Raw genomic sequence first — 25,256 nt, 5'->3', positions numbered from 1 at the left:
TTATATACAATATAATTATTATAAGAATTTATAAATTTATAAAGTTAAATGCACAGTAGGTAATATGTGTGTATATATATATATATATATATATATATATTTTAAGTTTTTTTCTTTAGGTGCATGTATGATGACAACATTTTCTAATATCTATCGTGGTATGATTACCTAAAGTTAAAATTTGGTATAAAAAAAAACCTTGATAACGTTAACTTGCCTCTAGGTTTGTATTTTAGATGATCCTCAATAAATTGACAAGGGCAACGGGCGGAGACGCAATGACGTGGTGGTACAGAAAGGCCTGTGATGCTTCTATTACGATCCTGTGAGTCTATAACCAAATCAAGTCTGCGACGCACAAAACGACGTGCCCATCGAGAAGCATACCTCAGCAACAGCAACTCCGCCCGTTCCTGCCAACACATACTATCATCATTCGGTATTCAGATCGGCATTTCATTTATTGATATAATAATCTTCCGCTTAAATCCTAAAAAATACTTTTCTTTTTTTTTCAAACGAATATATCATGCGATAACAATTGTCTTCGTACAAATTTTAAAATATAGAATGAAACGAATGGATCGCCACTCTTAATACAATGGACTGTCCTTTAATTTTCATATAGAGACACGACAAAATAAAATGAAAAATAAGTATTCATTCGCTATTTTATAAATCAAATATTTTTAAACATCCATTATCTTTTCTCATAAAAAAAAATAATAATGATTAAACAATTCTTATTTCATCTTAAAATAAAATTAATAATTATAACTTAATTTGTTAAAGGAGTTAGTAGATAGATAGATTATAATATACTTATTTTCTTTTCAATTCGTAATCTTGGAAGTTATTGTTACACTAATTCTACTAACTTTTATTTGATTTTAACGTTTCCTTAATTAAAAAATTACTCCCATTACCAAAATATATATGTTATATTATATTCTATATTAGTTATAGATTGTTTGAAGGTAACGCGAATTGCATTGTTCATTGTTTGAATGCTAAACAACATATTATATCTCAAATGTAATCATATAGACACAATTACTTTGTGCGTCAACAATATTTCTTTCTTCTTCTGTTTGTAGAAATATTAAAAATGTTATGTTCGTAAAAAACATCAAATCCTAACTGCTATAGTTGCCTATGTGATATCAAATTCAATATTTAAGAACAATTGAAATAGAAAAACAATTACTTGGAAATAATCTACCTCTGTTATATTTCTTTTGCCATAATGTAATACTACTTTTTACTGCACATGTACACAGAGGTCATATTACTTTAATATAGTCAGTGCATGTTAACGAAGCGCTAAATAAAAGCAAAATATAGAATCGAGAAGAAATCTATGTCGAAGTAAAATGCGACTTCAAATAAGGAATGTGTCTCAATGGAATTCTTACTTGTATTGTTAACATAAAAAATGTTTCCCTAATGTGTGTAAACATATATGTGTATATATATATATATATATATACACACATATTACCTACTGTGCATTTAACTTTATAAATTTATAAATTCTTATAATAATTATATTGTATATAAGTACATGCGGATAAGTATTTATATTATTCTCATATGCCCCTATCTCTTAAGAAACTACTCCATCTAGGACAAAAATCTCTGCCCTGTACACGTGGCTTGTTACGCAACCATTCTTCAATATATTGACACGGACACAAAGCAGATGCGATATGACGTGGGGAAGAAGGATTTCCACCATCTTCATCGACCGTCCAATCCAGACGTCGACGTAAGTAATCCTTTGCCCAACGTTGCACATAACGGCATAATACTTGTTCGCTTTTACCCTAGTATTTTATTGTCATTTATAGTACTAAATATTTATATGATATAACATTGAAGACTATTAAATTTATATTTGTATATGTGTGAAAAGACTAATTTACCAAATTTATATTATAACTTTGTCAAAGTTTGGCAATGTATGTAATGAAAAAAAGTACTTATAAAATAAGAAAATGTAATTTTGTTTACCTGTTTCCGGGAAATTCGAGTTGTCGTACTGCCTTGTATTACAATGTCACCATCATCAATATCCATTCGTTGCTGTAATTCTCTTTTGCGTTGTGTATCATTTTCATTACTTCTAATTATTCTTCCTTCGCATTCTTCACGTTCTATCACCTCCTGGAGCTTTTTCTAATAAAATGATTTCTGTATTACTAATATTATGTCGAATATATGTATATATATATATATAAAAAAATATGCCTTTAACAATCTCATTACTTACAATAATAATGAAAGACACTTACTATACAGTCTGTGGTATCAAAATATATGAAACATAGATTAACTTTATGGCAGGATATTTTTCCTCTGTCATCCAATCCAAGTAATATCTTATGTCGCAATAAATGCTTATTAACTTGCGCCATACATTTTTCCAGATTATGGTTCAATTTTATTTTAATAAACATGCAAAAGAATATTGCAGCTGCATTTAGGACTAGCCACATGACGCCAAGCCCAAACAATGTAAGGCCAGTTACTCCGGAAAAGAGCAAACCAAGCAATACAACAAACGCAGTAAATATCCAAAGGACAAGTATTCTCTTATAACATATATTATACATATTGAAACGTACATCGTTTACAAGCAATTCCATTATATGCACATAGTCCTCAACAGTAAGCTGCAGTATATATGTATACATATATATATATATATATATATAACAATTTATTTTGGTTTCTTTAATATTTTAATCATACAGTGCTTGTCAAAAGTCTGAGAACGTAGTTTTATTGAGAGAAAAACACAAGTTTCATGTAAAATAATACGGACTTCTGACAAGTAGCATATAATATGAAATTAATAAAAAAAAGAAAAGAAGTTAAAATAATATTTACCGTTAATCCTTGTGCCATTAATTCTTCGGGAACTAATTCAGGTCTAAATTTAGCTGGAGTTATCCAAGGCCATCTGGTATTAACTGGTAAAAGCGTAACAATAGTATCACCATTCGCAAATCCTTGTCTAATATTTCCAATGGGTGTACTTATAACATTACTAGGATTATTTCTGCCATTAGATACATCTCGCAAATCCACTGTCTTTAAAGAAGCACTTTTTGGATCTGTTACTTTAACATCGGACGGAACATTAAGATCTGTACTATCAGAGACAATTGATCGGCTTAATCCTGATCTATCTAAATTAATTTGGACGGATTCAGTTGCTATCACAGCACCACTATATTCATTATTAGTTTTATTAATAACTTCTAAATTTTCAACTGTTTTGCCAATTTTATCAACATTTATTGTTACAGATTCTGGCTTTATCACCGCTGGAGTATTTCTTTGAACTTTATTTACATATTTTGATTCATCTTTAGATACTGTCTCGCTTGGTTCCATTTCCTCCTCAAATTGGACCCAATTTTTAGTTTTGGAAGTGATATCAGAAGGATTCACTTCTGATGCATGATCAGTCATATCTTGGGAACTCATGTTTGTTGTTTTATAAAGCGATCAGATCTAATCAGAATAATATTTCTTTCATTTAACTTTTTGTTAATCTTATTTTTAGAATTGTTTGTATATTTCCCAGGTTTTTCACAATATAATACTCTTCTTTTAATCTGCAAATAAGACATCCAATTAAATAATATCGATAACAATATTAAGCAAGTTTTAAACAAATAATTGACTATTTCAAATAATAATCAATGAAAAAAAAAAGAAATAGAACAAGCACTAATACCATTAACTGTTTAAAATGTCTTTATGATAAAGTTAAGAAGAAAAAATAATTAAAGAAAGAATTTGAAAAATTGTAAAATTAATTATTAAAAGAAAAAAAGAAGTAACAAACATACAGGAAAATATGAATGCAGTATTCTAATTTCCAAGTATTGGGAATCGACATATGTTCGAAGAACATTTCCTTTTCTTTTTCCTCTTTTTTTTTACCCCCTTTTCAAAAAATAACGACAACAAATATTATTTTTCAATTAAAAAACAAATGACCTTTAATTATCTATCAAACGTATATACGCATACTCGTGCATATATCATTGACACTCGTATGTTAGAAATAAAATCGTACGTTAGAAAATAATACGAAAGTGGAGAGAAAGAACATTTGTGCGCTTCTGCATTATACGAATTCTTTCTAGACATTTTTTTCTAAACTAATCATTGGTAGCATTCCGATACTATTATGTGCTAATTGGTCGAATAATTAATTATGATCGAAGTTAAAAGGATTAGTTTTACTTTTTCAAACGTACCTGCTGCGATACAACCTGTCTCATGACCGCGAGGTGAAAAAGTACGTAATGTACGACATCAAGGTATATGACATGGAGGATGAGGTGAGGCCAGGGAGGGGAATAAATAAAGGACACAATACGTAAGCATACGACCTCATGTCCCCCACTTCACCCCTTCGCCCTCCTGTTTCCAATGATGTGCACATCTCTCTCTCTCTCTCCCTCTTTTACTCACTCATTCATTCCTTCTCTTTCCCTCTTACTGTTTTCCTCTATATAATTATTCTCCCATCAAACTAGGCAACACACGACTACTAATTTGTAATGCATACGAAATTACTTCTTTCCGATTATTCTTATCATTTCTATCCTCTTTATTTTTTTTTTTTTTTTTTTTTTTAACATACATTTATGTATATATATATATATATATATACATACATACATACAATTCTTTTAAATCGTTTTAATCTTTACGTTCTCATTGTTTTCATATATTTTCTATTTACATAATAATACTGATAAACAAAAAAAGAAGATTTAAATTATTTTGATCAATCAAAGATAAGGCTCTTTTCTATTGGTTAACTCTGATTAGCAGATCATTTTAAATTCTTTAATAAAAATGTGATGGGGAGATAGGCATTATTAATGATTTATTATTATTAATTATTACGGTGATAAAAAAAGAAATCTTATATAGTATATACCTATGAAAGATTATTATCTTAATATGAATAATGTAAATACCGTGGATTTTAATTGATTAAATCGCATAATCTAACTTATCTCGCGCGATTGTGCGTGACTCATAAGAACCTAGTTTTATTGGCCAGCATTTTGAATGATATTTGCATATTTTTTTGTATATAACCTTAAAATTATTTATTTTTATATAAACAAATATTGTAATGTAATACTTGATAATTGTTGATTATTTTTATACTGATTGCCATTTATTTTAAAGTAAAACTATTTTTAAAAAGTAAGAAATTGTGCACATCAAAATAAATACAAAAATAATAACATTTATTAATTTATATATGTATATGTATATATATTTGATTAACGTTTGCGTATATTTACTTAATTACGTGTTATTTTTTATTAACAATATTTGTTAATAATTATTAAATCACGTAAAGTAAAGAAATTTTATCTGTCCAAATTTTTAAATAAAATTTGTCCGAATGAACCAATACCGTGAGAGTAAATTACTTATACACGCGCATGCGCAATATTTATGATCTGTATGTTATACTATGCTAGTAAAATGATATATTAAAACTGTATAATATTATCAATATTTTATATATTATCTTATAAAATTTATATTCAATGTGTGTGTGTAGTAATTGTTTACATGTTTACAATAAACATTTTGACAAGAAAATAAGTAACTATAAAAGAATCATATAAATAAAATGATTACATAATTAATAATAAAACGTCATTGGAATTTGTTAATGACATTGATTAATAAATTAATACAAATGATTAGCGGTCTTCGATATTATATCAATCTTTCTATGCTTCTTACTGAATATTGATTATGGGAAACAAAGATTAAATTTAAAGTATAAACAGGTCTTTTATAATTGTAATAGGAATATTAAGCTTATGCATCAATATTACAATGATGACATATTATAGACAAATGATACTTAATGCATCACGGGTGGTTAGAAAATATATAAAAATAAATAAACATTTAAAAAGTAATATACCAATAATTTATTATAATTTATCTGTCAATAATTACAAGTATTTATACAAATCAAATAATACAAATTATAATAATGATAATAATAAGAAGAATGGTAACATAAATCATTATCATTTCTTTTTGAGTGGTCTTTTCTATGGACTATTTAATTTTGACGATGATAACGAAGAAGAAAAAATTCCTGAACTTATTATGACTATTAAACGTTCGATATTAGCTATGCAGGTTGCGTATAATAAAACAATATACTAACAATGTAACATCAGTGCGTTATATTTTTAATAGCATTTAAATTTTTTTTCTAGAGAAACGAATTTAACAAAGCTGAACGGATATTACATATCGCTTTGAGAGAAGCTCAGGTTCTACAAAATTATAATGCTATCACTTATATTTATGATTTGATGGCTAATGTCGCATTTGAAACGGAACAATTTAAAAAAGCCGAAACTTTATTCCTCTTGGTTTTAGGAAGATTATTTGGCCAAGGGATAGATCAAAAAGATTTGAAAGTCATACATATTAGTTTAAAGTTAGCAAACATATATGAACATACTGGAGACATAGAGTAAGCTTATTTCTTCGATTCAATTAACGATACAAAATATTCAATTTTATTATAAGACGAATGAAAAATTTTGTTTATAGAAAAGCAGAGACTGGTTATAAGTTTTGTTTAGAAAATATAGCAATTCATTTGGCTAATGATCCTGAAAATGAAAATATATTAATATTGTTAGCTATGGCTTGCGATTGGTATGCACAAATGCTTTTGTCTTTGGGAAAATATGCAGAAGCTCATAAATATTTTGAACAATCTTATAACTTATGCATTAAAGTTAATGGCAGAGTTCACGAGCAAACAGTGAATTTACTTAATTATTTAGGAACCGTAAGTTGTAAAATGCAAGAATATGATAAGGCAATTGAATATTTAACTACTGCTATAGAAATAGGTAAATTTTATTAAACATTCAAGTAGTTTTTCTTAATCATTTTATTTAAAGAAACATAATATATTAATTTAATATTTCTAGGAAGAGCTTTGCCAGATTTGATTCATTTAGGTTCAATTCATGTTAATTTAGGGGATGTTTATTTAAGAAAAGGTTTATATGCTGAAGCGAAAAAAGCTTGCACTAATGGTCGAATAATAGCTAAAAAAAGAGAGGATGATGAATCTTTAGTGGAAGCTGATAAATGTCTAGCTGATATCAAAAAATTAATGTGATTTTACTGAGTATTATTTAAAAAATAAATAAAACATTAATGTGTAATTAGTAAAAAGTTATAAATAAAATTTGTGATAGGCGTGTGATGTAAATAATAAAAAATAGAAAACAATTGTTACGTTTATCCAAGAACTTTAATTCTGTTAATGTTTGATTAAATGTTCTATTCTATTCTACTTTTTTTTCTTTCGTAACCGTAATATTTATCATTACACTTACTTTTAATGATTATATAATATAATCTAAAATATGAGGGAGGAAAGAAAGTAACGTTCGAATATCTTAATTATTCCTCGATCACAAAAAGAGAGTACAACGGAAATTAAAATAAAATGTTAGTTCTACTTTACAATTTTAATTTCCGTTATTTGCATATGTTTAAATACAATTATAACGCAAACAAAATTTCGTTTATTTCTCGTGTAATATTTAATAATAGTATATATATANCTAATTTAAATATTTGAGGTACAATTCTTTTTTTAATCGAACCATTCTACAAATCTCTTCAATTTATCAATATTACTTAATCTACCAATGTAGTTGATTAATATATAAAAGTATCTGAATACGCATCATACAATTAATTCTTCATTCTGTTTATTGCATGCAATTCGGGAGGTATATAATTTATATTTGTAAGGATTGCAAATGATAAAATGACGGAATGAAAAATTTCAATACAAAATGTTAATTATAATACGTTACACAGAGGTCTATTTTTAAATACAATATATTACAGAGAAACACACAGTTATAATTTATTGTTATTAATATTATATCTATCATATTATAGTACTCTTAAAAGTATTTTTATTATTTAATATTATCATTATCATTATTATTATCAATATTATTAATAATAATATTATTATTATTATTATTACTATCATTATTAATATTATTTTTTTTATTATTATTATTTTATTGTTATTATTATTATTATTATTTTTATTATTATTATTATTATTGTTGTTGTTGTTGTTTCTGTAGCTGTTAACATACGCTGACCTTAATGAATTGAATATGTAAGGTAGCACGGAAAATATGTAACGGGAGACTAATCTTGCTGTATGTTTATAAGGACAGCTTCATCATCAATTATTATATTAATCTCCAGTATCTGTGCAACAGTAACTGTGATCTCGGTAATAAATAGTTAACATAGGGATAAATATTACGCTACCGCGGCAGTGTGCTTCCTGGATTTTAGGTAAGGGGCATTTATCCTCTAATTATCAGGATTATATCAACTAATATTCTACAGAGAGACCCCTTTCCGCTAACCCAAATTGTTGTATTATCATCTACTTACTGAAAATCGTATCAATAAGCAGCATGTATATGTAAAATTATTGTTTTAGATAAAAGGTGGTGACATGTTTAGTTTGTTTAGTTTATAACGTGAGAGCCTACGTTTTTTTTTTGACTTCAGTTAATTATTTTGTTCTATTTTTCTATCTATCTTTCTCTGTTTTTTTTTCTTTCTTTCTTTCTTTCTTTTAAACAGGTGTGTCAAAATGGTAAAGTGATAAATGCTACAACAAAATTTAACGTGTAATACATACGAGCGAAACTATCTAAAAGATTGAGTACAAAACTTGCTCAGCAGTAGAAATGTATATCTTGATTTACACTTCAAACAAATACTTTGGCAAGAGCATCAGCTCCTGCACTTGCAATAAACGGTCTTGATGGGTGGAACGCAACGTCTAAAATACTTTCATCAAATTTCTTCCGATGCGCCGTTATTTCTTGAACACAAGTTTTATTATCCATATTCCATAATCTTATACTGCAATCATGACCTAAAGAAAAATATAATAATGAAAATAATTTATGTATCATCAAATGTTGTATGTTTGTATTGGGTTGGCAACTATGTGATTGCGGATTTTGGGTTAGCAATTAAGTGAGGCATGGTTACTTTTAACAAAAACCTATTGAAAACACAGATCCCGGGGACCTGTAACCATGCTTACTTAGTTGCCAACCCAATATTAAAAAATAATGAAAGTTAATGACTTACTTCCTGAAAGTAAATAAAGACCATGGGGATCCACAGCAAGACTAGTAACAGCATCTAAATGTGCAACCATAGCATGAGCAAGAGTTGCCGAACGATGGTCATAAAATCGGATGTGTCGATCTTCGTGTGCTGCAACAACTAATGGCAAAGTTGGATGAGCCACAACACGATTTACACCTTTAGTTTCATTGGCTTCTAGTCGAGCTATAACAGCGTCAGTCTCTGAATCAAACAATACACAAGCCCCTTCATATGCCACAACTAATTTGTGCGGTTCGTCTCTTATAAAATCAACAGAAGTTGGTATCCCATCTGTAAATAATTATAATTGTAAATACATTTAAGTCGTTCATAAAAATAAATGATATGTATATTATTAACATATTATTTGAATAACGGACCTTGTTCAGAGGTATAAGTATTAAGAAGTGGTACTTTGCTCTGAGGACTCCAGAGTTTCACTGTTCCATCAGCACTGATAGACAACAACTGTGAACGAGGCTGATACATACTTAAACCGCAGATAGCATCAGTGTGCCCAGTTAAAGTTTGGCTAAGAACACTTGGATCATACGAATCATATGGATCTATATTTGCAGATGGAAGTGTCCAACAATGAATCATACCATCTAAGCCACCACTGTAACAACGACTTCCAGTACTGTCCATAGCTAAACAGAGAACTGGACCTGTATGGGATCTGAAGGTGTATAATGGCTCTACGTCTAGTGAAGCTGACCTATAAATAATTAACAAATTATCATCATATGTAATATTCTTTTAAGAATGTTTTTAATTAGAATTTATTTATACTGTGATTTATTGAATATATATGACATACTTTTTGGCTGGTACAGTTTTGTGTAAATTCCATAGTTTTAATGTATGGTCATCACTTGCAGTTATAAGGACAGGATCTGTAGGATGGAAGACGAGTGCTCTAACAGCATCGAAGTGAGAGCGTAATGTATATTTTGCATTCCATGTCTTTCGAAATGTTTCTTTTGTTGTTGTTACCATCTGAATAGAAAAAAGAAAAGAAAAAAAGATTTGTAATAGTAACATAGCTAATAAAATTAATCTATCATTACATAATCTAATTGATCACATTAAAATATGTGAACTTACATATGAATTCTTCCTCTATAACTTTTGATAATTCAAATATCTTACTTATGCAATAAATATAACAATTTCAAAAGTTCATGTGAAATAAAAATAAATATCTATTTTAGTAACTTACGTCATATGATACTTCCGCTTCATTGTTTACACACAATTGCTCTAATTCTCCCAATTCCAATGCGGAATCACCTTCTTCAGTGGGACGCCTTGGATCTGTTTGCAAACTTCTAGGTAATGCATCTATATATATATATAGGATAAAAAGTAGAAATTTTTGTTTAAATCACTTCTTTTTTCCTTTACGATAGTAAGAAATATAATAAATTGAAATAATACTAACTCCACCCTGGTGGCGGTGATTCTTCAGTTTGGGTTAGTAGATTTAGTTGATTTAATACTTCTTCTGCTTCAGCATCTACATCTTCTGTTATAACAAATGATGCCTGAAAATTCATCCAATTTTTATAATACTAATTTATAACTTTTTCTTATTAAAGTCAAATATATTTGCTACAAAGAAAGATTAAAAAATAATAAACAGAAAATAATAATAATTTGATATTACCTTATTTGACTTAGATTCTATATTTGTGTCATACATTTCATCTTCTACATCTCCTTCACTCTCTTCCATATCCATGTCCGTTTGTGGTAAAAACTCGAAACTTGCCATAACAGCTGCTTCTGTATCTAATATCATTGCTTCTGCTATTGAAGAGGGTTGTTGCTGCAATTTCCATACAAAAACAAAAGAAATCAATTAACATTAATCAGAAGACTCGTAGAAATAAATGTCTGTAAACATTTTCCAGGATTTAAAGAAAATTTGGCATAAAAGAAGACGTTTAATAAAAAAAAGTTTTATTTTAAAAATATACTTTAGTATAAATATTAATACGATGCACAAACGATACCTGATGGAACAATAATTTGGGAGAAGAGTATGAGTTAACACATATAATGTTATTTACCTCTACCTTTTTTCCAGGAGTTCTTCGCGTATTATTTTTTGCTTTAACAGATGACTCATTTCCATTTAGAGCTGGTGTGTTCATATCATCGGAGTCCGTATTATTATTTAAACCAAGAAGAGATCTCACTCTGTTTGATCTTACGTCTATTATTGTTTCGGTATAACCAATTTCTTGTAAATATCTGTAATTATCAATTGATAATATTGTACTATTCTTCTATATAATATAATGTTTGGTTTTTTCGATACTCGTATAATTTTTAGCGTAAAAAAGAATGATACTTACTGCCTCAATAATTGACGACCCTGTTTCCAGCTAATGTTGCTAACAGACGTAAACGGTGCTTCCCCATCTCCACCACCGCCACCAGTTCCTTCTGTACTAGCGCAAGTACTACCCTCTTCATATAGAGGTGGCTTGATGTCTCCTTGGATGACCAAGTCAGTTCCATATTTTAATTTGTGATACCTTGCTCTAAATATATAAAATTACATCTTCTTTTTTAACAGAAATAAATAGAATATCATTCGTTAGGGAAATATATTCAAAATTTTTATTAACTCCTCGCACTATAATAATGTATGATATTTGTGATACGCTTTATCACCCAGATACAAGGAACACAAGTCCTACTCCTGGCGAATCTTATGGGACAAATATAAGAAATACAAAATATAGTCTTAAATCATAGTGCAAGGAGTTAAAAAAAATAGATCTTTCAAAAACTTCTAGTATTTAATGTACTTAAATACAAAATGAACTTACCGCTCTTGTTTTAGTGCATATTCTAACATTTTTATTCTCCTTACTAGATCATTTTTCAAATTTTCCTGTCCCTTTCTTTCGCCTTGTAAAAAAGCTATCCTAGCCTATAAAAGAAATATTGATTTGAGTAATCGAGTTGTCATTGTTGTTATTCATAAAATATACATTATGATATTTATTCTTTTATTTCTCAATGAAATATTATTATTTTTAATAATCAATAATAGTAATACTTGTGGGTTCATTAAGTTCTTGTCTATCAGGTGTAAGTTCTTTTTTATAGTTTATTTTTATACTGCTTTTATATAAACTTTTGTATCTATAAAGACTCTTCTCATTCCTTTTCCAGCCTCCCCCACTCGACTATTTCTTTTCTGTATATCCCTTCCTGTCTCTCTCTTTCTCTTTATCTTTACTCATCAAAATCTCATTTAATCTTTCTAATATCTCATTAAATCAAAGTTTATGAGTCTCAATTGTGAAATATCTCATATAATAAATAATTGATAATTTATAAATATTAACTTCTACAAAATATTGTTAAATATTATTAAAGTCAAGAATTTAGTGCATCATTAAAATGTATACATAAAAAAAAGTGGAAAAAAAACATAGAAAATGTATCGAAACAAAAAAGTAGTTCAAAAGTTAATTGAAAATAGGTGATACAAAATATCGATAAGTATTATCGAAGTTTATGCATCATTAAAACTATATATATATATATATATATTATATATATATATAAAAAAGAGAGAGTATATAGTATTACAAAATAATATTGCAAAGAAATTAATTGTTGAAAAATTCGACTTTTTTAAAAGGAAATATATATAGAGAGAGAGAAAAAAAAGAAAGTAGCAATAATGAAAATTAAAAAAAAAAATAATACTATAGCGTATCTTTGTGTACTATAGTTCTTTATGTCCTGTCATAGGACATGTGAAGTGATGATATCTCGTAATAGTATATGTATATAGTAAATAGTATATGAATGACAATTGGTAATGAAAATAAATGATTAAACGTATACCTGAAACTCAGCTCTGTCAAGTTCCCACTGTGATCTTTCGAGTTCAAAACGAGCCCATTCGTGTTGAATGAAATGCAGAATACCAGGCATGGAGTATTGTGGTCTCTGATCTTTGGCATCACCATTGCTGCCATTGTCACTACCCTGATGCTTGTTATTGGTTAGAGAAACGTTAGCACTACCAGATAATTGACCGTTGTGATTTTGCGACGCAGAACTGGAGTTCTCCTCCATCGTGGAACCACAAAACTGGCTGGGTACCTTCATTTCATGAAACGGCAGCCATTACAGCATCTCCTCTTTCCTCTAGAGCCCAAAGAGTGCTCTTCGGTCGGATAATATGTTTCGATCGAGTTTTGAGAATAAGAAGTAATTATTACGCATGCGGCAGTGGTAAGGCAGCAGCCGATGTGCGCCCAAATTATACCGATCTTTCTTTCTCTCTTTCTCTTCTTTATCTATCTTTCTTTTTCTTCTTACTCTTCCTTCTCTTTCTCTTCTCCTTCTCTTCTTCTTCTAATACTTCTCTTCTTTTCTTTACTCTTCTATTCTTTCTCCAATACGGATTTAATTCTATCTCCTTTATTTTCACGTTCACAAATAATAATAATATATTATACACTTAGCGTTAAAAACGATGAAATCCAATGGACATTGTTAATAATTATTTATCTAATAACTCTCTTCTATTTCTTTTTCTTTTTTACCGTATATTTCCGTGTTGATGATGAGCCGCGCGATCTCACCCTCTGAGATCCGTGTGTGCTCTCTTTATCACTTGGAAAACATGGGTGCGTACTCTTTCTCTCTTTTTCTCTCAAACGGGAAGAATGATTGCAAGTGACAACCAGCTAAACTTTCAACCAATCACCGATTCTAACGAATTATAAGAGAAAGGATGCCCTGATTGGTTTAACGCTTTCACAAAACTTCCGTTGGCCAACCAATTGAAATATTTCTTCGATCATTTATATTCGTTTACTTTCTCTCATCGTAAAGCAGATAATATTTATATATATACATATATATATACAAAAGGAAAAGCATAGAAATAACGAAGATAAAAATTTCATATACTTTTCGAAAGTATTCGGAAGTTTAACGAAGTTCGCGGGTGCAATAGTCTATTTGCGCATGCGTATGCGCACGTCGCGCTCTATTTGTTATTGCGCATCGCTGCTCGCTTCACCGCAAATTTAAATGTACATATTTGAATAAATATATATATATATATATACAATCATTCAAAGGCAAAACAAAAATGTTTATCATTGTTTGCATACGATTATTTGACTACATTAAAACGCGATAACATTGTTTAATATTTACTCGACATGCGATTATTATCTATTATTTCTATTAGAGGTACTCGATTACAATAAGTCAATTGGTAAAAGATTATACACAATTTTTTATTTCTTTTATCTGTAATAAATGATAAATTGTAAATCGATAACATTATTATGTTATATATTTAATTTTCTTTATTCTTTTTTTTTCTTACTTTTTTTCTTTTCACACCTTTTTTAATCTTTTGTATTTAATAAAAATAATAATAATTATAATAATAATTATAATAATAATATAATAATAATAATAATTTTTTTTCTTTTTAACCGAAAACAAGCTCACATGTCTTCACAAACAGTTCACCTAAGTGATTACAATATAAAATAAGGTAATTTATGCGATATTTATATTAATTAAAATTTTCTTTTTCTTTTTTCTTTTTACTGAACAACTGTAGCGTTCATGACTGTCCCCCTTTTTTATTTTTTTGCAGCGTATTATTATTATAAATTTAGAAATCGCGGCAGTAGTATAATTTTGTTTATAGAACGGGTTCAACAGTTTATGGTACAACTTTGAAAAAATATAGTCGTTTTGCCTGAAAGTGTAACTGACAGTACAAGAGATTCATAAGACGTATCATCATATATAATAATTGAACGATTTATATATTTATGTTACTCTTTTTTAATATTATAGAACATTAAAAAAGGATTGATACCTAAGAAATAAAAATATTACGATTCATCGAGAACATAATGATAAAAAATTGTTAATTATCGTTGTTGTTTGGAACACATAATAATTAAAATATAATTTAAATGAATATAATATTTGAATTGTCAGTAATACTTTTAGGCCAACATTGAATCCTTATAAGACATATATATAATAATTTTTTGGTGTTCAGTATTTTAACTATTAACAATAGTTCTCACAGTGGACCAAAGATTAAGAAGAGAGAGAAAAAGAAAATATAAACACCTACCTTCCAACAACTGGGGAAAAATTAATCTAAACAGAAATTATCTTTTTTCTTTCTATTTTTAAACGATCGAAATGGAAATGCAGAGTTTACAGATTCTTTTTCTCATTCTACATAGTTACTTCTAATTCTTTTTCTTTTTTTTCTTTTCTTTTCCCACGCAAGAGGTCTTAAATAGGACTTTGATCTCTTTACTTTACATATTATGGCATTTTGACTGAAGATAATGGTGTATACAAAACACATCTACAATTAAATACCACATTCATAATATATATATATATATATATATACTTGCATCAACGTGAAAAAATAAGCCTAAGAAACGAGAGAGAGAGATATATAAAATCTGTTTTGCTATCTCTCTCCCCCCCATCTCTATCTCTGTCTCTCTCATTCTCTCACTTTCATTCTTTCTCTTTCTCTCTCTCTCTCTCTTAATCATATATTAAATAAATAGACATAGCTCATGTGTTGATAAATATTTTGTACAATTCCCCCATGTATTTTGCATGGATATACAATTAAACCCTGAAGATATATATGTATATATATTTTTAGTTTGAAAGATTGTAGAATAATTTTTTTATAAAAAAAAAGATTGCATGAATGTGGTATAAGTTACATAAATGAGTAAGTAAATAAGTACTGAGAACTTTCTCTTTTATATGTACAATGATGTCTTTGTATAACGCACAGTTCAGATATTGATAAGAAAGTATGTTTCAATCAATCAATCAAACAGAAAAAAATAAAAAAAATATACATAAAAAAAAAAAGAAACAACTCGCACGCAATTTTGTTACCTATTTATAACACTGTAGAAAATTCTTGCAACTCCAGAGTTTTTGTATCTGTATCTTAATATTATTGTTGCATAGATACTACGAACCACAATATTACAATTTAACAACTTCGAATAATTTTCTATGCATCTAAGCATATAGGTTCATATGCGAAACATCTTACACGATCACACTTCATATTTTGATGTGATGCTTAGATACAGATTTGTGTGTGTGATACTTATATACATAATTTATGCATATCTCCTGGTAAAAAACTGAAAAATCAAGAATGCATTATTATTGGTTGTGCAATTTGAACGTAGATGCAAGTTTGGTTTGTTTTTACCGATTATATGGATGGATACAGTATATCAACTATTCAACGCAGACTTTTTCTAACTTTAATCATTAAAGAAACATAAATTACTGTCATTAAAACAATATCATCTAGAATGTGTGTCAACGTGCATTAAATCCTAAAGGATTTATTGGAAATTCCGATCAAATCATGTTTTTTCTTTATATTTAACGCTTTTTTTATATCATGCTAATGAAACGAAAATTTGTGAATATCATCGCAAAAACGTTTATAGTACTCTGTACAATCACATGTAAAAGAACAAAAAAGAAAATGAGAGATACGCTTGATACAATGCACATTAATGTAAACATGTGAATTCAAGTCAAAAAATGTAAAAAACACATGAAAAGTATTTGTTTGAAACAAATAGTATTTACAATAAATTTACACGATATGTTACAGTCTTTTCTTTGGTAATGAACCAAAAGCTGATATAACAGTTGCCTTCGTACCAGTTGCAGAGGACGTTAACGTGGTTAAAGTTGGTTGAGATAACAAAACTGTGGGTTTTACCGACACAGTGGCACCAGTTGCAACTTGATCCCACTTACTTTTTCTTTTTTTAGCATCCTCTTCTGCTGTACTGGAAGAATTGTTTGGTCGTTTTGCAGTACCTGATACTATCTCGATTTTAGTTTTCTCCTTTCTAGCCTTCTCAAGTTTGTCCATTTCCGCTTTTTGTACCTTAGCCAATTCCTCGTAATAAGAATCCTTGCCCCATTTAAATGGATCAAATCTGTCTGGAGGATAATTTGTACCCAGCTCGTTGATGCTACAATACTGAATTAATTTTTCATAAATAGATGGATTTCTAAAATCTTTCCTTTGCTGTATGACTTTATTCATATCTAAACCGCCGCTCTCCATTTTCCTAAAAAGTTTTGTTATTTTTTCTTGTAATTCCGGTGGACATTGACCTGGTGGCTCAGGTGGTATTACAACTCCAAAAGAATCTGTTTCCCCATCTGAAACTAATTCTCCTTGACACGAGGGAGACTGCTCGGTAGTCAAGGAAGGCCTTCCATTTTCTGAAGGCTGTTCCTCAACCACCATCGGCACAGCTCCTTCATCGTCGGAAACTATTGTATCATCAAAATATGAAACCAATCTCTGCACCTTCGATGTTACATCAGTTACTAAGGTGGGCGCGTTCGGCAAGTTGCTTTTAGACTTGCCACCAAGACTGGAAGCAACGTTGGGACTATTTGAGGCTGATCTGCCAGATTTGGGACTGGTGAGAGCCTGGGGCTGACCGACTTGGGCATTATGCGGGGCGGCCCCCTGGGGAGTGTTCGAATTCTCCTGAAGGTCGTCTTCCACCCCGTCTTCGCCCTCCGAGTCGGTATAGGTGGCCGTGAGAGATGCCAGAGCAACACTTTGTACAGACATGGTTAGTTGGCTTTGAGTGTCCGCCGTACTACCAAGCAATATTTTGTGTTGGAACTCACCGGTGTAGCGTCGTGTTGTTTGCTGTAGGGCTTAAAAGCATGTACAGCTATCGTGAATAAATGCGCCCCAACATATACTGGAATGTTAATCTGTAAATTAAAAAACAAAATATATTCACAATTAATTATTAAAAAACCAAAACTAATTCATAAACATTTGATATAAATAAAACAAAACAAAAATGATAAAATCAATGAAAAGATAATCAATAGATTTTACTTTTACTAGAATTGAATTAGAAATGTTAGTTGACCATTGGTTACGTGCAGATAAAATTCGATTAATAACACGTGTTAGGTTAAGTTACTTATTCTTCAAACGTTTTAACTAAAACTAACCTGAATTTAGGAGTCCACGAACACCGCAGTTACACTATACTCATATCTTTATACATTATGTGCCATTCCTTACATATATTAATAGTGAGAATCATTAATTAATTCCACAAATACTATCAACGCGTAACTCGAGAAACTTAGCTTTGTTGCAAAATCTGAAGCGTACATGCGCAGAAAATAATTATTGCATCGTTGACTACGCAACCAATAATAAGAAGTCTTCTTTATCACGTGGCCATAACACATCTGCACATAGTTTATATTATAACCAGATTAAAATAGTATAAAGTATAAACTTTTATACTAGTCTTTTAATAGGAACACTATCTTGAGTAAATCCTATGATATTTAAAGCACTGATACGAAGTTAATCACAAATTTGATCAGTATAGGAAGTGTACATTGGCGTGCATTAATGGCGCATGCTGGGTATATCCCCACCACTGCACTAAGTCTCTTTTTTAATAGGGACTTTAGTATTGTTTATTTGCTGCAAGTGTATCTCTTTAATTATTATATTTCATTTATTCCAAAACTATATAATTTATTTTTTTTAAGAATAATGGTATTAATATATATCTACTTTAAATTTCTGTTTAATTTAATTAATTTTATCGTAAAAGATTCAGTAATATTTTTAAACTAAACTATTAACTATTTTTAAACTTATTTGGTTAACAAACAATTGATATGATTTTAAAAAGAGATATAGTTTGTTTTATATTATTAATATTAAGAATATTAATATTGTCAGTAAAAAGATTATTGAAAGTATAAAAAATAAAAAATGTATAGTGCTAAATAAAAAGATGCAGGCTTAAAAAATTTTAGGTACACTCCTGCATTTTTATGTAATTGCCATCTATCGATGAAGTTATAAACTAATTACGTGCAAAAATGTGACATAGTTTCATAGGAATAACAAATTTGTAATTTTTAGTTAATTAAAACACACACACATTAAAATTTTAACAAATTAATGTTATATTTAAACTATACGGCAAAATATCAAAAATATAAGAAAAGTATCAATTTCGTAATTTTGACAAGTTTTAAATTATTTAAAAACAAAAGTTTACTATATTTTCTCATCAAATAAATAATACGAGTTTAGGGAATTTTTTTTAAACAATAATAACAATAGTTTACCAATTTGATTATACAGATTGCAATACTTTTTTAAATTCTTTTAAATTTAAGCTTTTATTTCATATTAAATTAGTATAAAATAACTTTTACATTTTTAAAAGCAAAAATTAAAGATGAGGATTCTTTATATTATTGTGTATGTATGTACTATTCTAACAAAAAACATTGGACAGTATTGTTTCCTTTTATGTTCAAATTTTTAGAACAATTTCTAAATGATTTTCTGACCATCAACTAAACAATATTAACTTGGTAAGTTAAAATCTAAATTTTTATTTGTTTTTATAATTATTCTAGAACATTTTTGTATATTATTGAATTCATGTGAAGTCTCTATACAAGCATATGTTTGATATTCAACTTGGAATATACTAAAAACTTTAATATAAACTAGTAAATAATCTTCAATTTTTTATTTACAATTGTTAATTAAAAAACAATGCAATATTTAAGGTAAGGCAATCCCTATTTGTAAAAAATTAAACAATATTATAAAGAATTTAATTTAAATTTCTGGGGTTTTTGAATGATATATGTGTACGTATATGTGCGTGTGTGGTGTAGTAATATTTGAATTTTTGATTAATAATTATTGTCGAATAAAAAGTAATATTAATCAGAATACAATATTTGAGGTTAAGTGGTCCCCATTAAAAAAAAATTAATAACAAAAAATGTTATAAGAAATTTAATGAGAATTGTGTTAGGGTGTTTTAATGCACGTGCACATGTATGTGTGATGTAGTAATATTTTTGACATTACATTAGCTGCTCTGTTTCTTGTAATCTACCTACCTAGCGATCTTTGATTCTGTGATAGAACAGCTGTTTACTAGAGGATTGTCGGCGATGACTATACAATAGAAATAAGAAGATAAAAGATTATTAAAATTCTAAAGATAGCTTAATTGATATCACCAAATATTGAAGAATAATAAAAATAATATATAATCGATAATAACTTTCCATACTATATATTTAAAGTTTCTGTTTAAATGACGAAATAAGATTTTCGGCAAGTGATTCAAGATGACATGGTTGTGTTACTTTATCTGTCATTAAGATATTCGTCTAATAACAGGTTTAACCGAGTAAATAAATCTATTAAAATGGATGTTGTAACGACCAGTCTTGAAGCTTTGATTCGTAAGTATTATTAAATAATACATTATCTAATCATTTGTAAATAAATGTTTGTGTAAATAATTACTAAAATGATTCTATTGTTTATCCATTAATTTTCTAATTTATTTTTATATATTTTCATTTTATTGCTCATTAAACGTTTGTAATAAATATCTAGTTTATTTGTAGAAACAAACAATGAACAAATATTACATTGTAAACTATATTTTGTAGAAAGAGCTACGAATCCACAAAATCAGAAATCTGATATAGCAGCTATCGAAGCGTTCTGTGTTATGGTTACGAAGGAAACAGAAGGTGTTCAAATAGGCAGTAAATTATTAGCAACGCACATTCAATCGTCTAACGAATCTGAAGCTCTTCAAGCTCTTACAGTAAATATATTAATTAGTAATTAGATACAAATGTGTTTTTTTCCTAAATAATTAATTTTATTTTGATATAGGTGTTAGATACTTGTATGAGAAGATGCGGTCCAAATTTCCATGCAGAGGTTGGAAAGTTTCGTTTTTTGAATGAAATGATACGACTTGTATCGCCAAAATATTTAGGTAATACAACTCCTGTCGCTGTACGTCGAAAAGTATTACAGCTATTGTACTTATGGACGAAAGAGTATCCACGAGAATCAAAAATCAAGGAGGCCTACGAAATGCTTAGAAAGCAAGGAGTCGTAGAGGTTGGTCATATTGATCTACTTAAAATATTTCTATAAAATCAAATATCTAATATCTGAAGATTATAAGACAATATGAAACTACAGGAGGATTCAGTACCTATTATTAGTGATACAGATGAAGCCTTTAAAACACCTAAAGCAAAGAATGCGATATTTGAGGATGAGGAAAAATCAAAGTTGTTACAGAAATTATTACAAAGTAAAAATCCTGGTGATTTACAAGCTGCTAATAGATTGATCAAAACCATGGTAAAAGAGGTAAATAAAAGAAATATACGACTGTTATATTTTTGTTTTATATTTTTCTTCGAATATAATATTAATATATTTATTGTAGGATGAAAGAAGAGTACAATTGAATTCACGAAGGATCATGGAATTGGAATCAGTTCATAATAATGTCAAATTATTATCTGAAATGTTAGATTCATATAATCAAAATGAAACTAGTCCTGAAGATCTTGAATTAATGAAAGAACTTCATCAAGCTTGCGAACGTTTAAAACCTACTGTTTTAAGATTGGCTAATGAAACTCAAGACAGTGAAGAAATGCTTGGTAAATATTTTATTACTTTTAATATAGTAACACATTCAATAATTTTTATTGAATTTTAATACAATTTTTATAGCTATATTTTGATATCAGTATAGTTATTATTATTTTTCATAATATAAGATATGAGTATGTATATTAGGTGATGTACTCGCAGCGAATGATGCATTAGGTCAAGTATTTGATAAATATACTGCTGTGATAATTCTCGGTCAAAAATTTACTAAAACAAATATTAATAATGATCCATCATTATTGGATTTATCTTCTCCGATTGATGCTGCTAGTTCTGAATGTACTTTAAATGTGGACACAGATAAAACTAATAATACAGCGACAACAAATTCACAGTCGGATATGGAAGTTCTTGGAGATATATTTAATTCTTTAGGAAAGTCTATGGATTTCTCTTTAACTGCAGATACAAATATTTTAATGCCGGAACCATTGATAATGGATCCAATAAATTCTCAACAAAATGGAAAGAAAAGTATGTATGTTTATTAAACCAATATTTACGAACTACATAAGTATTATCATTTTATTTTGTTAAAGTTGGCGATAACGCTGACACACCTGAGAAGAAAATGGATAGCAAAGCCAGAGCATTAGAGGAATTAAATGAATTAGGAGAATCTCTCCTTAAACAAAGTTTGTCATATAAAATGGCAAAAGAATTGCCTTCGGATGGAAAGTTAGTGTTAATAATATAATATTCTTAATATTCGTTCTCTTTTTATTAATATCGCTTTTATATCGTAATCTTCATATTTTATTTTTTTGATAGAAAAATGTCTTTAGCTCATGTTGCTAAACTTCAATCGAAATTTGATCATCACAATTCTATGGGTTTAACTTCTACGAATAATAATGCAACGCAACAAAATACGGTAGATAAATCAAGTAAAAATGAAAATGATAAAGTCAAAAGAGATTTAATATCTCCTAATATTCTTAACGGTGATAATACATTAGTCGATGTATCGCAACCTACTGATAAAAATAAAAACATTGAAACAAGCGAAGAAAACACATCAACAAAAGTAAACGATGTATCAGCATTGACTTCTGATTCTGAACCAATGATCAAGTCTCTAGCTGATATTAATGTTAATCTTCAAGATATTAAGCCAGGTATATATAAAAATATTTACTATCTATAATTGTATATATATTTATGTTATAAGTGTACATTAATTGTATCTGTTTGCATAGGTAAAAATCCACCAATAACAGTAATAGAAGAAAAAAATGATATTTCAGTAGTACTTCATTTTGCACAAGATAGTCCAAGACCAGATGTTTCTGTAATAGTAGTTACGACAATGAGTAAAAATGCCAAACCACTTAGCAATTATTTGTTCCAAGCAGTAGTACCTAAGGTAATACAAAAATAAGATAAAAATTAAACTCTTATTCATTGTGTAATAGCATATTATTCTAATTTTATACTTTTTTATTTCTTTACATAAAGAAATGTAAATGTAGACTTCAACTTCCTTCTGGTACAGAATTACCAGCACATAATCCGTTTCTTCCACCTTCAGCGATTACACAAATAATGTTAATTGCAAATCCACTTAAGGTAAATACAAAATATTATGACAACTTACAAATACTCTTATCTTGTATATGATTAAATGATATAATTATATTTAAAAATGATTTTAGCAATCAGTATCTTTAAAGTTTATGTTGAGTTATACGATGGACGATGAGACTTTTACTGAAATGGGTGAAGTGGATAGACTTCCACATCTATAAAATTAATAAGATCAAGTAGAACGTAAGAAGAATGTGAGTAATATGATGATAATGTTTTTTTAAATATAAATGAAGAGTATTTCTGGACTGAGCATTTACGACTACAATTCACTCCATTATATCACTGGGACAAAACTGAATCTTATTAGTATAAGTGAATGAAATGTTCTTTTATTACAATATATATATATATATATTTTTTTTTTCCTAACATTTCAAGGAACAGTCTTTAAATATGCAGACATTATGTAGGTATAGAAAAAAGTATTTACTTGAATTATTTCCAAAAAAGTAATTATGATTAAAATACAATTATTTGCCATATTGATAAACAAAAAAATATTAATTAATGTAAAGAGAATAAAATTCTAAATTAAACAGTGCTTATTAAAATATTTCCAGCTATAAAAAGAAATGATTTGTTATATAAAGAAAATGATCAAAGTACAAGATATAATACTTATATAGCACATATTTATAATAAATTGTTGAAGTGATATTCATGTTTAGTACGTATGCTATTACATGATGCAAAAAAAGAAAAGAACAAATAGAAAAATAAACACATGTTAAAAAATGATTTCATCTTTAAACAATAATTCCGTTATATTAATTTTTTATTAATTGCCAGAAAATAATTTCTTTTTACGATAATTGATGTATCGAATATAAAAAAAAGAAAAATATTGTTGAAGTGAAATTAGTTGTAATCTTACAAAATATTATATTTAAGAATATATAATTGCATCTTTACGATTAAATGCAACAGTATTAAAAATATTTAAACATCTGTTATTCGAATAAAATATTTTTCAAATTAAAAGATAAATCATTCTACGAAAAATTTCGATATGTTTGTTCGTTGAAATTTATAAGCGTACAATTTGATTGATTTAACAAATTTTGCTAAAATAATTAGATTTGCTCTTTGTTTTATATGATATTTTCTTCAATATAAATATATATATATCTTCTTATATTGGAAATTTATAAACGAATGTAAATTATTGTGATATGTAATATTTATAATATTACATCATATAGACTATTAATGCTTGCATGAAAAATGGAATTAATTGAAAATCTGAAATCAATGGAATTTTTTAAAACGTACAACACACAAGTTTTATTTTAAAATTCCTTTTCTATTTATTTATAAAAAGATTTTTCTTTAATTTCTGTGCCCATTTTATATTCGTTTGATTTTTTAATTACAAATAAACGCGATTATTTGTCAAATAATAATTTTAAATAATATTCATCGTTCTTTGTCAAGAATGTAATTTTTTTCTTCTAGTTTTTATCTTCAATTATAGTTCTCGATCATATGTATAGTTATATGTTAATAGAATTAGTCGATTGATTAAGAAACATGTTTCTAAAGTAAAAAATGTTACGTTCGAATTGGTATTATGACATCGATGAAGTCATAATTTTTTATTGAAATAGATGTCTCAATTATTAATTAATATCATTTGATGAATTTATAACATCGTTTTTGCAGAAGTTACTTTAAACACAAATTAAAAACAGGAATTGTAAATAAAAAAGAAATGTAATATGGCTTTAAGCAAACGTTGATTAATATTGACTGAAGTTATAAATATATA

The 25,256-nt window shown here is 28.1% G+C and overlaps 5 protein-coding genes across 14 annotated transcripts in view; 2 read left to right on the top strand and 3 right to left on the bottom strand.

Moving 5' to 3' along the window:
- LOC106790493 (transmembrane protein C9orf91 homolog) overlaps nucleotides 1–4,416 on the bottom strand; it is a 7,217-nt gene extending 2,801 nt beyond the window's left edge. For 2 of the 5 annotated variants that reach the window (XM_014755440.1, XM_014755441.1), the window contains exons 1-5: nucleotides 4,278–4,404; nucleotides 2,893–3,626; nucleotides 2,295–2,675; nucleotides 2,014–2,178; nucleotides 218–413 (exon numbers count right to left, since the gene is read on the bottom strand). In XM_014755440.1, the coding sequence (XP_014610926.1) occupies nucleotides 218–413; nucleotides 2,014–2,178; nucleotides 2,295–2,675; nucleotides 2,893–3,495 (1,345 nt within the window). In that variant the 5' untranslated portion in view covers nucleotides 3,496–3,626; nucleotides 4,278–4,404. Of the gene's footprint in view, nucleotides 1–217; nucleotides 414–1,517; nucleotides 1,827–2,013; nucleotides 2,179–2,294; nucleotides 2,676–2,892; nucleotides 3,627–3,863; nucleotides 3,943–4,277 lie in introns of those variants that run through there. The other 3 variants (XM_014755437.1, XM_014755439.1, XM_014755442.1) reach the window with 3 other exon arrangements.
- A 1,170-nt stretch (nucleotides 4,417–5,586) lies between these two features.
- LOC106790485 (tetratricopeptide repeat protein 19 homolog, mitochondrial) lies at nucleotides 5,587–7,385 on the top strand. Its single transcript, XM_014755424.1, has 4 exons — nucleotides 5,587–6,210; nucleotides 6,291–6,553; nucleotides 6,634–6,941; nucleotides 7,023–7,385. The coding sequence occupies exons 1-4, from the start codon at nucleotides 5,896–5,898 to the stop codon at nucleotides 7,214–7,216; spliced, it is 1,080 nt and encodes a 359-aa protein (XP_014610910.1). The 5' UTR covers nucleotides 5,587–5,895; the 3' UTR covers nucleotides 7,217–7,385.
- A 1,026-nt stretch (nucleotides 7,386–8,411) lies between these two features.
- On the bottom strand, nucleotides 8,412–13,968 carry LOC106790499 (striatin). 3 transcript variants are annotated; one of them, XM_014755448.1, is made up of 11 exons: nucleotides 13,144–13,968; nucleotides 12,111–12,214; nucleotides 11,631–11,819; nucleotides 11,343–11,526; nucleotides 10,937–11,098; nucleotides 10,712–10,814; nucleotides 10,490–10,611; nucleotides 10,088–10,266; nucleotides 9,648–9,985; nucleotides 9,247–9,558; nucleotides 8,412–9,025 (listed from the first exon to the last, which is right to left on the bottom strand). In XM_014755448.1, the coding sequence occupies exons 1-11, from the start codon at nucleotides 13,408–13,410 to the stop codon at nucleotides 8,856–8,858; spliced, it is 2,130 nt and encodes a 709-aa protein (XP_014610934.1). In that variant the 5' UTR covers nucleotides 13,411–13,968; the 3' UTR covers nucleotides 8,412–8,855. The 3 variants fall into 3 exon arrangements, with proteins under 3 accessions (XP_014610934.1, XP_014610936.1, XP_014610935.1); XM_014755450.1 differs by having other exon boundaries at nucleotides 10,490–10,584; XM_014755449.1 differs by having other exon boundaries at nucleotides 11,349–11,526.
- Nucleotides 13,969–16,545: 2,577 nt separating this feature from the next.
- On the bottom strand, nucleotides 16,546–18,788 carry LOC106790500 (SAP30-binding protein). 2 transcript variants are annotated; one of them, XM_014755452.1, is made up of 3 exons: nucleotides 18,355–18,788; nucleotides 18,016–18,105; nucleotides 16,546–17,942 (listed from the first exon to the last, which is right to left on the bottom strand). In XM_014755452.1, the coding sequence occupies exons 2-3, from the start codon at nucleotides 18,054–18,056 to the stop codon at nucleotides 16,964–16,966; spliced, it is 1,020 nt and encodes a 339-aa protein (XP_014610938.1). In that variant the 5' UTR covers nucleotides 18,057–18,105; nucleotides 18,355–18,788; the 3' UTR covers nucleotides 16,546–16,963. The 2 variants fall into 2 exon arrangements, with proteins under 2 accessions (XP_014610938.1, XP_014610939.1); XM_014755453.1 differs by lacking the exon at nucleotides 18,355–18,788 and having other exon boundaries at nucleotides 16,546–18,102.
- Nucleotides 18,789–19,707: 919 nt separating this feature from the next.
- The window catches only part of LOC106790488 (ADP-ribosylation factor-binding protein GGA3), a 7,889-nt gene continuing 2,340 nt past the window's right edge, over nucleotides 19,708–25,256 (top strand). The window contains exons 1-12 of one of the 3 annotated variants that reach the window (XM_014755432.1): nucleotides 19,708–19,755; nucleotides 20,585–20,649; nucleotides 20,863–21,023; nucleotides 21,095–21,328; nucleotides 21,413–21,586; nucleotides 21,666–21,885; nucleotides 22,025–22,372; nucleotides 22,438–22,576; nucleotides 22,670–23,016; nucleotides 23,098–23,264; nucleotides 23,357–23,467; nucleotides 23,554–23,854. In XM_014755432.1, the coding sequence (XP_014610918.1) occupies nucleotides 20,613–20,649; nucleotides 20,863–21,023; nucleotides 21,095–21,328; nucleotides 21,413–21,586; nucleotides 21,666–21,885; nucleotides 22,025–22,372; nucleotides 22,438–22,576; nucleotides 22,670–23,016; nucleotides 23,098–23,264; nucleotides 23,357–23,467; nucleotides 23,554–23,646 (2,031 nt within the window). In that variant the 5' untranslated portion in view covers nucleotides 19,708–19,755; nucleotides 20,585–20,612 and the 3' untranslated portion in view covers nucleotides 23,647–23,854. Of the gene's footprint in view, nucleotides 19,756–20,125; nucleotides 20,650–20,862; nucleotides 21,024–21,094; nucleotides 21,329–21,412; nucleotides 21,587–21,665; nucleotides 21,886–22,024; nucleotides 22,373–22,437; nucleotides 22,577–22,669; nucleotides 23,017–23,097; nucleotides 23,265–23,356; nucleotides 23,468–23,553; nucleotides 23,855–25,256 lie in introns of those variants that run through there. The other 2 variants (XM_014755431.1, XM_014755430.1) reach the window with 2 other exon arrangements.

Source organism: Polistes canadensis, unplaced genomic scaffold, assembly GCF_001313835.1.
Source record: "Polistes canadensis isolate GaletaPanama2010 unplaced genomic scaffold, ASM131383v1 scaffold_242, whole genome shotgun sequence".
NCBI classification, from domain to species: Eukaryota; Metazoa; Arthropoda; class Insecta; order Hymenoptera; family Vespidae; genus Polistes; species Polistes canadensis.
Note: the sequence above shows the minus strand (reverse complement) of the source record. Positions and strands in the feature narration are given on the sequence as shown.